This window comes from Parasteatoda tepidariorum, chromosome 9, assembly GCF_982258835.1.
Source record: "Parasteatoda tepidariorum strain Cologne lab strain chromosome 9, Ptep-v5.0, whole genome shotgun sequence".
Lineage (NCBI taxonomy): Eukaryota > Metazoa > Arthropoda > Arachnida > Araneae > Theridiidae > Parasteatoda > Parasteatoda tepidariorum.
This window is the reverse complement of record NC_141763.1, coordinates 65,124,937-65,138,809: the sequence shown is the minus strand read 5'-3', so window position 1 is coordinate 65,138,809 and position 13,873 is coordinate 65,124,937. Positions and strand designations below refer to the sequence as shown.

The following is a 13,873-nucleotide window of genomic DNA, read 5'->3' as shown; positions in this document are numbered from 1 at the left end:
CCTGCGATAGCTGACGATTATTATTGTTTTCTCTCTTTTCAACTCGAAAAACTGATGCACTGACTCTAGAACTTTTCGATAATAAAAATTCATTGTTTGTCTGGATCGTTTAATGCCATAATTACATGTAAGTGCTACGTGTTTTTTAACGCTATCTTGTTGAGTTTAGTTTTATTAAAGTTTATTAAATATTTTTAATTGTATTAATCCCTGATAGATATTTTAATCAAATGCTATTTTACACTCTAATCAATCATCCGTCCTCTAATTCTACTTTCTGTAACAATTATATCTGACAACTTTTACTGTAGTACTCTAATTTTCGAATCAAATTCAAATAAAAGATGCATTTTTGCATAAAACAAAATTTGCTTTTAAATTCATTTTGAACTAAAATTTTGTGTACATTATCAATGAATATTTTATGTAGTGCTTTTGTGTTTAAACTCATAATCTTCAAAACTCTTCGGGTGAATTTTTTAATCTTTTTTCCAGTTTTTACTTGCTCAAATTCAACTATTAACATAAAATTGACGTTACATTCTAACTGTGATTTTTAGAAAAATTTTGAAAAAAAAGGAGATTTTAATCTCGTATGTAAGAATGGTTCATTTCCCTCCTTCCCCCTTTTCTGCAAAAATTAATAAAAAGTTTTTGAAAATATTGTAAAACAATTTTTTCAGAACATTTAAAATATAATTAATACGCTCGGAATAATACTTCAGAAAAATAAAGGTAGTTACATAATTGCGTATGCCTATTTAATGAATGTTGTTGTTGTTGTTACTTTAAGTCGCACTAGAGCTGCACAATGGGCTATTGGCGACGGTCTGGGAAACATCCCGGAGGATGATCCGAAGACATGCCGTCACAATTTTGATCCTCTGCGGAAGGGATGGCACCCCCGCTTCGGTAGCCCGACGACCTGCGCGCGAAGTCGAGCACTTTACGGTAGCACAGTTTAACGAGGACCAATACCGCACACCCTCGGTCCCTACGCAGACTGATCCAAGTGGTCCCTATTTAATGAAATTTTGTAAATTTTGCTACTAGCACTTTTTCAACATGACGAAGTTAAATTTAGTTCTTTATGGTTCGCATGAGCCAGAACTCTAAATAATAATAAGAATTTAACAACCAAAACAGTTGAATTAATAGGTTGAATTACATTTAATTTATTTCTAAAAGTTATTTCTAATTTCGGCAGAGTAATTCCACCAGATGCAAAATGTTTAAAAAAAAAATACTGGATGGCTAGTTAATATATTTTTTTGGTTAATTTATTTTTATGAATTTTACTTCAATAATAAAACCAAAGTACTATTCTAATTCCGGTCAATACTATGTTTTAGAAAATTTAAGAATACGCATTTAGTGATAAACGTATACGTAATCGGATCTCTTATTTTAAAAGCTAATTTTGTCATGGTAGATAAATTTATTCCTTTTATTCCATTTATCACTTTCATCGATTTTACAAATATTTTTATATTTAGTTTTCAATTTTCCTTTATTTTGAATTTTCAGAGTATAAAGCAATGACTAATTAGTACAAGGTAATAAAATTAAAAAAAAAAAAGTTTTTCTTGACTGAAACTTGAACTATTATCAGCTACACATCAGCTATTATCACATCAGCTATTATCACTATTATCACAGAAATATAATAGAAATTTGTGCACTCAAGCTAGTCTGAAAAGGGTTTAAATTTCAATTAGTAGTAAATAATTCTGCCTGTAAAGAATAGGAAACGATTGAAACTCACATTATCCTACAGAATTGAGCTCTAATTGAAATTTTAGCACTCTATCTAGTCGGAATGTTGTGGAAATTTAGAATCCATGGTTTGCCACTAACAGATACGACAACGAGTTACATAAATATGGTAAAATTTGAAGGTTTTGAGCAATTTAATGATAAGCCTAAATTTTAAATTTTTCTGTGCAGCGTTTTTAGTGAAAACGCTACGATTTCAAAGTAGGCAGATGTTTGTGTGTATTGCGTTGTTATCGAGTGAAAATTCTGGAAACTTTTATGGTATCTATCTCGAAACAATAATAAAGAATTGCTTGATGTAAAAAATATCAACTTTATAAATAGGAGGGCGCATCATTATAATTCCGAAATTAGAAACTACGTGTGTGAAAGATATAAGATAGCTTTTCAACAGCAGTGGATTTCAAAATCGTTTTTAATATTTTCTCCCTTTTTCTAAAGTTGGAAGTACGGGAAAAAAGCTGTAAAATGTCATTCATATTAATTTAATTATTATCAAATAATTAGCTCCTATGAATGTATTATATCCAGTCTATCTTATCTGTCTCAATTGCTGAATATTGGATGTTAAAATGAAACTTTTTTCGGCACTTTTCTCGTGGAACAATGGAACAAATCATTTCTACTTGTTTTATAATAAACCAAACAATGAAGCGCAATCTTGTCATGACACATTATCTTGTGCATTATATAAGATAAGTTATCTAGAAAATATGCGACGTTAAAATTAAAAATAAGAATAAATGTCTGATAAAGTATAGAAAGGTAGATGTAAACGTGCTACTTCGAGAATTATTATCAAGAACTTAAATGGCATTAAAAACCGTTTTAGTTTGACATTATTAATAATAATGATTTTTATTCTGTTCAAATTTTTTATTTAAATAAATATATTTTGTGAAAGAACATAGCTAATAATTATAATTTTTTCATAAAATTGTTTCATACTTTGATTACTGTATTACAATAGCGCATCTCAGATAAATCCCAGTCCCACTTCAACTTGATTTTTAGGTTAAATTTTTACTTTTAGGTTAAAAAAAAAGCTCCTATTAAAAAAAATGGTTATTTTTTTAACTAGAGGAATATTTTTTTCTGTTAGTTACTACTTGATTTTAAAAAGAATAAAAACATTTGCTTGTTGTGAAAACAGTCTTGTTTAAGATAACAATTCTCGTAATTTACGAGATGTATATGCCACGCTTAGCCAACATGGGTAGATTTTCTTTTTTTTTTTTTCTTTTCAAAAATAAAAAGTGATTGTAGTACAAGGGTTTAGTCATAAGAATTTATTTTACAGGAATAAGAAGAATCAGACGAGAAATCTACTATAATATAATAATAATATAAACAAATATATCTGGATCTGAAGTCAAAGCCAAAGTACTTTTTTATGGCTACTATAGGTCACGGCTTGCTACGCATAGTATTTTTTTTTTTCTTCATATTTAACTGTCAAAAATATTTTCTAAAATTTATACGGCTTTCTCAAAACTATGTTTAATGCAGTTTTCAGTTCTATATAGTTTCCTGACTTAAAAGTCCGGACAGAAACTGACTTCATTCTCCTCTGACTATCCACACGCTAAAGGTGTAAACATGCGAAGTTTTGTTATCGATAGAAAGTTCTGCTCGGCGCCACATATAACCCATTTTGTTGTATGGAAATCAATTAAAAAATGAGAAGTAATTTTATTCCTTAACAACATAAAACGATAACCTTATCTCATAACACAGTTCAAATCGTAAGCGGTTTCTATCTCTCCTAAGTCTTTTATATTTTTTGAAAATTTTTATTTAAATGATAAGTTTTATTACTGAAAACATTATTAATTTTACGATTCTCTTTTGTTACTTTTGACATCAAGTTAAGCGTCAGTTTATAAAATAGAGTACTACAAGTTTAACAAATGATAGTTCTTAAACCAATAACCGAATCTTAAATTTTTTTTATTCCATCATATTCCTTGCATTTTTCTACACATCCCCGTCATTTAAAGAATTCTCACTATTTACAGCAAATTCTTACAGTTTTCAGCAAAACACAGTTACAGTTTAAAGCAAGTTTGGCTAAGTAGCTTTAAAATCAAAAATATAATTTTTGTTCAAAAATTTTTCATTTCACGTGGTTGGTTTTAATTCAGACATAGCACTACATATCGTATTTAAAATACATAAAATATAATTGTCAAATGTAATAGTTGAGCCCAGATTAGATTGTTTGCATTTCCTTCGAATAAGAGGTGAAATAACAGGCGGAAATCATGCCGTATCCATTGAAAAGGCCAACTTCTACTCTCCTTGGCGCCGGTTCGGGTTCGGTAGCGTGGATCCTAGCAAGCGCTATACATATTCATAAATCCTCAAATGTTTTTAATTCACAATTTCAAATAAATAATCTTCCAAAAACCACCAGTAGTAAATTAATACAAATAATTATAATAAATTTCAAAAGTAGGCTTTTTTGTCCCAAGATCGCCCCGATTTTTCTGCACTGAGCATACTTTGGAACTGCTTTGGAATAGTTGGTATTGTTCACCATTGACCCCAAAGATAACTCAGCATCTTTAGAATTGTTTAGTTTAAAACAAGAAAAACCTTCAAGGAAGAAGTTACAGTTGTATTTATATTTTTATCTTTAGCTCTTTTTGTTATTATCAGCCAAGCAGAGTCTTTATCAAAAATTAGATATGCGTTCAATAAAATACGTTTTTATCTTTTTAGAACTATTGAATATTTTGTATCAAATCTTGAAAAACTGAAAACTAACTCATGAATGATGTTTTAAATTCACAAAACAGAGAAAACTGTGATTTATATTCATAAAGCAATAATAATAATGCACCTGGTTCTGTTTAAACATCTGCTACACTCGTAGGTCTTGTCTTCATTATTTAGTTTTTGCATCAAAACTCCCTCGAAACCATCTTATCAAAGGTACTTACTTTATTTTTACATTTAACTTTTTAGATTAGATTATTAAGTTAACCTTTAATCACTACGAGAAACTAATAGTCATAACAATCAATACCAATGGAACTTATATGGATCATAAATGGATATCGCGTAGGCTATATAGATCTAGCAGGCGAATATAGATCTAGTTTTCTTAACCCAATTTATCACCCTTGAAATAATTTTTACTATTTGCCGGGATTTCAGCGATATAATAATTGTTTATAATAATTTTAATGAGAATTACGTCATGATCTTGAACTTACATATAAAATATGTAAGACCGGAAGCTGTAAGAAGTTAATGACATCAATTTTGGCTGCAGCGCAATCGAGAAATAGAACAAAAACAAATAACAAAATGGAAGAGAACACTACAAAATGTTTGTTAAGAATGATATTACTTGTAAATTTGTAAAAGTATGTAAATTAAATTTATAGAAACGTTGGATTTTTGCTATCTTTCTATTCTTCGATTGTCAAATTGACATTATGTAGAATTATCGAGGTTTATCTTTCAAAATGGATGAAAGTGATTCTGATATTAGATCTAGAAGAACTGAACGTAGACTATCAGGTAGGCGTTGTGGAATCTAATTCTATTAAATGTGAAATTTTTGCGTGTAATATTACTTAACTATAGATGAAAGTTGAAACTAATGGTCTAACTTAATCATTTTAAGCTCATTTTCACCTTTTTTTGTTGTTGTTCTATAAGTGATTTTTGCAGTTGATAAGAAAGTCACGTAAGTAAATTGTATTATCGCGATCATTTCAGACAGTTGTATTATAATATTTAATTGAATTATCGATGTCTTACGTTTCAAACACGCTAATTTAATTATATTGTTAAAAATTAGAAGATAGATCAATATCGTTGAGTATCTATTCCATTTAAGAGAAGTTGTAGTGTTCTTTTACTGTAAAATATTGAATTTATTTTGTATCTCAGTTGGTAAACCGTCAAATTTTACTGTAATAAAAATTAATCTATATAAATTTTACTAGCACTGATTTATTCAATTTAAATTTTTCTAACCAGAGTGTTAAGGATTTTGTGTATGCTGAAGTTTAAAATTTTATTTCTGTGTGTGTATATTTCTTTTATTGTTTCAAATTTTTTAATCTAAGCTTAATATTTTCACGTTTGTCTTGCTCTGAGGTAATATATATATATATATATATATTGTAAAATTAATCTTTTAACAAAAATAGTTGATGCTTTAAATTGTCAGTAAGGGGTCTTGTCTGCGCATTTTTAATAATTATTCCCTAGAAAATTTACTAATTTCATAAAATATTGCTACTAAAATTTTAAATGAAATTATTGATTGGAAATTGGCAAAATAATTGCTGTAGTATTTAATGATTTAATAATTTGTTTTTAAAATGCTTTTATGAGAAATAAGAAAAATTTAATGAAAAATCTGCTAGCATGCGAGAATTACTGATGAAAATCTATTTGAAACAATAGATCAGTATAATATTTCTTAAATTTATAGGATGTTTGTTCAAATTTCGAAATTTTTTATGTAAATTAGGTAAACAATTTTTTTTTTTTTTTAATGATAAAACTATTCATTCTAGTGTTAACATTACTGGAAATGTTTTCATACACATTTAGTCATAGTTTTTTAAGTCTTCATTTAATCCATGAATTTGAGCTTATCCTAATTATAAAGCTTATAGGTACTTTTTGTTGTTGTTTACATTGCACTAGAGATGCATAATGAGCTATTGGCGATGGTCTGAAAAACATCCTTGAGGATGATCTGGAGACAGCATACATATCACTCTCGTCAAATCCCGTTTTAGAGGGAGGACATATTCACTCTCTATCCATCATGGATGGTATCATAAATTATGATTCATAATTAAGATATCGGTTTATATTTATTACTTTTCCTACATGTACTTGATTCTAGATATAATAGTTAATTCCAGGCTAGTGTTTAAATAAGTGTTTACTGCTGCACTATAATAAATATAAATTTTTCTAACTGAATTAGTCTGCAATTCTTAAGCTTTACTTCCTTTATAATTCAATAGAAGGTTTTAAATAAATAATCCTAAAATCAATTAGAGGTAGGGTGACCCCGGGTAATTCACGATCACTCTGTTTCTGGGGTAAATAATGATCACCTGAGTTTTATTAAAAAAAATAATATTTTTTTAAAATTTGAGACGTAGACAAGAATGCTTGTTCACTTTACTAAAGTATAACTACATTTACTTAATAAAAGTTTTTTGTTTAATCTAGCAAAATAAGTATCTTTTAAAATGCTTTATGTATTTACCATTTCAAAGATGGGTTTCAAAATGTGCACATTTCTGCAAAGATCCCACCTCCTTCTCTTAATAATAAATATTTTGAGTTACTTTCTTTTTCTTTGATATAAAAATAGTGTAGGCTTTTGCTTAATTATTTCACATCTACTGTAAACATTATAATTGATTATAGGAAACTATATAAAATGTTGCCCCCTACAGATGGGGTAATTATTGATCACTGGGGTAATTCCTGATCATTGTCATTTCTTCTTATAAATAGTATAAAAAATAGCTAATAAATAGTCAATTGTCTTTTCTTAAATAACAGTTCATATTTATTAAGTGGAACAACTATAAAATATATTTTAACTATAATCACAAAATTTGTTTTTAACTGTATACAAGAAAAATGTGTTCTGATATGCACCATTTCTAGCTTGTCTTACCTTGCTTCTATCTTAAATTTATGTGTGTACATTGTTAGGATAATTTTTAAGTTGATAAATTAACCTAATATAAATATGGTGAGAAATTATAAGCTTAAAAAGGATACTAAGCTTCTAGAAAGCAAAAATAGTGAATTTCTTTTAATGATTGAAAATGAAAATTTCAGTGTGAAAGCTGCTGCCAGAGCTGAAGTGTTAATCTTTATTCCTGATTTTAAATAAACAGTTTTATTAGCTGCTTAAACATATCTTTTTGGTTTATTTGTTTGATCTTAATGTCTTATTTGTTAATTACCATTCTATAATTATTTTTAAACAGCCCATTTACTATAAAAACTGGTGATCAGTAATTACCCCAGAAATGATCAAGAGAAAGGGTAATTCCTGATCACTAAAAATTTAAAATCTTTTAAATTCTAATTAGATTTTCAAACAAAAGAAGGTAGCATAGGACTCATCTCATATAGACTCAAACTTCCAGAAAATATTAAAATTCTATCTTGAATAGTTTTCTCTCAAAATAGATGTTTGCATTTTTTGATCAGGAATTACCCCAGGTCACCCTATTTAATCTTAACTTTGAACTGTTTATATCGGGTTTTAAAGTTCTCATGTTAGCATTTTAAGTTGAGTGACTTTTAAATAATTGACGTGTTGAATATGATGATTAACTTTGGCTTTTCAAATGTTTCTTGACCTTTTATCTATTATTTTAATGTTAAAATATATATTATTGAATATTGTACCCATACATTGACTCTACAAATTTGGATCTAACAGTAAATAACATTTAAGTCATAATAATATGTGTTTAATATGTAAATAGGTGAAAATAAATCATTTTTGTATGTTTAATGAAAATTGTTGTTGTGAATAAACTCAAAATGTAAACTACGATTTTCAAAAAGTATTTTTTTTTCTTCAGAAATCTTACAAAATATAAAAGTATAAAAACTTTTGTCCTAGAACCCATGGAATCTGCGGTCTGTCCTTGTAAATTTTTATACATATTTATTAAAATCAAATCTCATTCTGTGCAGCATAATAATGAAGAAATATATATATCAAAGGTTAAAATTGAAAAAAATTAGTTATTGGTTCAAATGACTAGTAATTGAAAGATATTATTAGTTTGTACATATTTTCATTGGTTTTTTTGTATATGTTTAAGAGATTGTTTTTAAAAATAATTCAATAAACTGAATTCAAATGAAATGTTACAATGCAGAGAATGTGTAATGTTCTCACTTATGATGAAATCAGGGGTCTGTCTAGGTTTTTCTGAGAGGTACCTATTTTGTGAAGATTTAGACATAATTAGTGAAAAATTACAAGTTATATTAAAAAATCAACCCAAAAGTATGGATTTATCGTTTCTTATGAGACACAAAAATAAAATTTTCAGAAAAAGTATTTTGTGAAACTACCGTTTTTCCTGAAGTTGAATTTGTGAAGATACCGCTAAACAGTAGTAAATTTGGCTTGTACAGATTCCTGGAAATGTACTATTTTTTAAGTAAAGGTAATAAGTAAATAAAGTAAAAAGCAGCATACCTTTCTTTTACATCGATTGCTGGTTTGAAGGACCACTGATAATCTATTTTATGATGGTCCGAGTCCTATTTGAGTGAACCTGGATCAACGGACCACCCTCAATTTATAGCCCTGTATACATTATAACCAGGGTTGGCAAGTTTTTGACACATGACGGTTTTTACAGGTTTATATCATGGTTTTTACTGTCATGTCAAAAAACCCTCTGTCAAAAACCCATAGTTTTGATAAAACTGTATTTTAATTTGAGTTTAACTGCTTATGATTTAAAATTAATTCATTTTTGGACAATAAAATTAGAAAAAAAGTTGTTTAAAAATATTTAAGAACAGATTTTTGCATTTTCCCAACATGATTATATCAAATCATACTATTTGAAGTAAAATATTAGGATACTAAACAAAATTTTCAACATTTCAAAGCATAATTTTGTTTGGCATATTACATTACTGAAGAATGTCAAGTCATTCCTCACTTAGAGTTTGTTAGTAGTTACAAGTTTGGAAAGTTTTGTTTAGCTTATTTCTAATATTTAAGAAATGCCAAATTTTAAATTCTTCTTTTTAGTTCTTGAATTTATTAATAGTTCCAAGTTTTTTTGTTTGTTTGTTTATTTCTTACAATTAAGAAGTGCAAAATTTTGAATCCTTTGCAAATCAAGTTATAATGATAAAAGTTAAGTATCACTATTTTCAATAAGTATGTTACAATATTTCTGTATGAATGTATACCCTTCTATAAGAATACATGTATATCGTTGCAAAATCAATAGCAATCATTTGAAACATTCATTTATAAAGGCAATAAAGTGAAAGTAATATATTGTCCACTACATGCCATAAATTAAAGAAAACGGTAGGTTTTTGACAGTTTTTACCACTGTCATGTCAAAAACCAGTATTTGACGGCAAATACCCAACCCTGATAGTTGCTAAAATTTTTTACATATTTATATTTTAGAAGGATCATCTCGATCTTCAAGTAGTGACAGTGTCCCAGGAGATCATAGCTGTGATTTTGAGCCTGCATTAGAATTTGACGACACTGAATTAGTTCATGCTGTTGAAGCAGGTATTCATTATAAATTATTATTATATAACTTAATTTATTCAAAGTTGCATTCTTTCTAATTCATTTACATTTTCCAGATTTGTTTATTAACTAGAGGGCTCTGGCCCTTGCTTCAGGGGTGGATCCAGAAATTTTTCCTGGCTGTGGGGTCATAGACTCAGATTCCCACCCCCCCCCCAGTTATTAAAAAAAAAAAAATTTTTTTTAAATATTTTTTTTGGAAAAAAAAGAAAAACTGGGGTTTTTAATCCTAGTCTTCTCATTTATTTTTTTCATAATGAACAATAGAACAATAAAATAATTGAAGTATTCAACATCTTTAAATAATAAATGTAATGCGTTTTTTAGAAACTTCGTCAAATCTTGACTTTGGAAAAAAAATCGATTTTTCTGACCTACCTAGGTGTATATGCCCCCTTAAATAATTCTTAAAATATTTCTTTTGTAAACTATTAAAAAAATTATTATTAATTTTTTTATTTTTTTTTTTCAATTTTGGGGGGCCATGACCCCCCCCCTTCCGCTGGATCCGCCACTGCCTTGCTTGCAGTGCTACATGCCTACATCTTCACATTTGGTGAAAAGTGCTAGTTTTGGTCGCTTTATGAAATTAAAGATTTCAAAAATGGGAGGGAAAAAACTTTAATTGTAATGAAAGAGTAGTCATGGCAGTCATAAGAGTACATGGTTGCAAGAAATTATAATTTTACTTTGATTAGTTTTTCGTTTACATCGAAAACACCAAAAAGAAGAAAAAAAATCAATTTGAATATTTAATTACTACAAAAGTATATTGAAATTAAAACAAATGAAGAGTTTTTACTCATTTTGAGACATAAGAATGTGCGACTCTAAAAAAGATCATACTACTTCTGTTTACAGTTTTTGCACAATTGAATTTCACAGCTTAAAAAATATTCTTATTTTTTCGGCTTAGAATAACGCAAAAATTATTGGCTGCATCATTAACATTTTTATATCAAAATATTTTTATTTTTGTAAAAATATAAAAATGTATAAATAGATATAAAAATTTGTTTTAAAACATTAGTTAATATAATTTGTTTTATAATTATAAAAATCGTTCTTCTGTGCAGAAAAAAAAATATACAATCAAACTCGCTTATATCGAGTGTGTAAGGATTGCAATATTTGCTTATTACAACGTAGTATTTGTAAAAAATGGGTAAGTGAAAAAAATCATAAAAGTTCAAAGTTCATCTGAAAAATGTGGACAAAAAAAAATTGACTCTAAAAACATCAACAAAAAAAAAAAATTCAAGGAGGGATTAGCTTAATTGGATAATTGAAATTAAGTAGAAATTTCACAAACCATAAAAATGTTGCTCGCTAAAACTCGGGTTTGTTTGTCAAAAGTGAGGTATGCTCCAATATATTTAACATTATACCAACGACGTATTCATTAAATCCAAGTTCTCGTTAAATAAGGGCTCTACTGTATTGATATATATTTAAGCTAAACTTTTAGCAGAATTTTTTGTAGAATTTTTTGCATTTTTAAAAATTTCTATGCTTTTTTTAATGTTAAAACAACATATTTGGTTTAAATTGTTAATATAATTTTCGTATGTTATTAATTGCTTATTTACAGGGGCAGTAAAACATGTTAATTATATGCATGTTACTGCTACCAAAAAGGCAATGTGGACATGTATCTTCGTATTTTATATATTTCATATGAAGGTACTGCATGTCTTTTACACTAATTACTGCAAACTATAATTTTTTTACTTTTTTTATTTTCAAAATTTTTAATTTTTTTTATCTATTTGTTAAAATAAATTGTTTTTTTAGCATTAAGCCAGTGTTTTTAATATTTATATTATATTTGAACCTGCAAATGTGTTTCTATGATATCAGCTTTGTATTTATGTAATAAATAAATAGCTATGCATTGTTTTTCATCTTAGTATTTTTAATTTTTGAATTATCTTGAATATTTTAGTATTCAGGGTTGGTATGAGTTTTCTGGTTTCTGATGTGTCATTATTTTGTTTTTCCTTACTCTTCCTAATATTCATCAAATTGTTGTAGATATGGACTTAGATAATGATAAAGAAACTGTCAACACCGATAGTGATTTATTAGAGTCTCCTATGTCAGATGGCCTAATGGAAGATAATTTCGAAGAACTATTAGGTACAACAGATGCTTTCCCACCAGATCTTGATGAAGATTATAAAGAAAACAATGACAATAAAGTTGAAGATGAAGAAGAAGATGACTTTTCTGACATCTCTAAATATGGTGTAATTGAAGTGGCAGGTAAAAATCTATTATTCTGTTGTTTATTAGTCTCCTAATCTTTAATTTAAATTTCAACGAAACAAACAACAAATGTATTAGAAGATCACTACATGCATGCAGAGCCGGATTATACCTTTCGTAGGGCCTAGGCATAGCCGTTTTTGGACCCTCCCCTCCTTCCCCTCTTTTCAAAATATATGCTAAAATTTTCTTGCATATTTTTTTTTTACATTTTTATTAATATAGATTTTAATTTACAAATTTGTTTATCGAACTTTATCTGCAATATCGACATACTGCCGATATTACAGTTGATATCGATAATACCATTATGATTAGTTCGATCGATAACTATGTAAACACTTCACGTCAAAAATACAACAACAAACCAGCAAAGAAAACAGTGAAATTGATAGTGAGATTAATTACAAGAAATATTTATACAGTAGAGAACCAATTATCCGGGATGCTCGAGACCATCGCTATCCCGGATGTCTGAATTTCCCAGTTTTCTGGATCGACCAAAAAGTGTCGTTAATCAATGTTTTATCGAACCCGAATTACAAGGAAAAAGTGTAATGCATAAAGTAAGAAAAAAAAGAAAGGTACTCCTAACTTAAAAGAGAAAAAAAAAGGTAGAAATATAACATTTAAAAGATAAACTTGTGAATACTTTTCCTCACATTGCATTAAGAATATATTTGTCGATTCTTGGATCAAATGCAGAAGGAGAAAGATCTTTCTCCAGATTAAAATTGATAAAAAATTATTTGCGTTCAACAATGAATCAAGATCGTTTGGCATCGCTCGCACTTATGTCTATTGAATACGACATTTTGCGTAGTTTGGAATTCGACAGCATAATACAAGATTTCGTTGAATCCAAAAATCTCAAAAAAGTAATATATTAGATCATAAGATTCTGCAAAATAATTTATTACCAAAAAATATTATATTTTTATTTGTATCTTCATAATTTTGTGCAAAATACACTTGTTGTTTTTAAAGCTAAATTATTTTTGTCAACAAATTTTTTTCTCCCAAGTTTTTCGCAGGCCCCTAAATTTCGTAGGCCCTAGGCACGTGCCTAGTGGGCCTATAGGTTAATCCGACCCTGCATGCATGTTATGATGCAACCTAAAAAATTACAAATGGTGACATTTTGCACAACCATAGCCAAATAAGAGATAACATGTGAAACATGACAAACCTTACACTTCATTTACGTTTTGATATTATTTTTCTTAAATTTGTTTTGGGATCACAACCAGTTAAAATTTGTAAATTACAGAGAACTTTTATGAATGGCAAAATTAAGCGTAAATTTAGTCACAAATCACAATAAAACTTCCTTGAATATTGAGCCTTATCATACATCGCTTCGTAAGCATACCATAAGAGCAATACCCTGGAAGTTTTCTAAATTTCTTCTGGTTTTAAGAAGCTTGCTATTGTTTACATTCAGTCAACCATCCATAGATATATTTTTTATTATTAGTGTTTTCGATTGGTGGTAAGGATTAATTAGTGCAG

The 13,873-nt window shown here is 28.1% G+C and overlaps 1 protein-coding gene across 4 annotated transcripts in view; it reads left to right on the top strand.

Moving 5' to 3' along the window:
* The window catches only part of RhoGAP68F (Rho GTPase activating protein at 68F), a 31,894-nt gene continuing 18,021 nt past the window's right edge, over positions 1 to 13,873 (top strand). Inside the window, exons 1-3 of one of the 4 annotated variants that reach the window (XM_087152031.1) lie at positions 1 to 127; positions 9,962 to 10,072; positions 12,128 to 12,358. In XM_087152031.1, coding sequence (XP_087008157.1) covers positions 12,130 to 12,358 — 229 coding nt within the window. In that variant the 5' untranslated portion in view covers positions 1 to 127; positions 9,962 to 10,072; positions 12,128 to 12,129. Of the gene's footprint in view, positions 128 to 4,499; positions 4,714 to 4,790; positions 5,477 to 9,961; positions 10,073 to 12,127; positions 12,359 to 13,873 lie in introns of those variants that run through there. The other 3 variants (XM_071186673.2, XM_016059647.5, XM_016059649.4) reach the window with 3 other exon arrangements.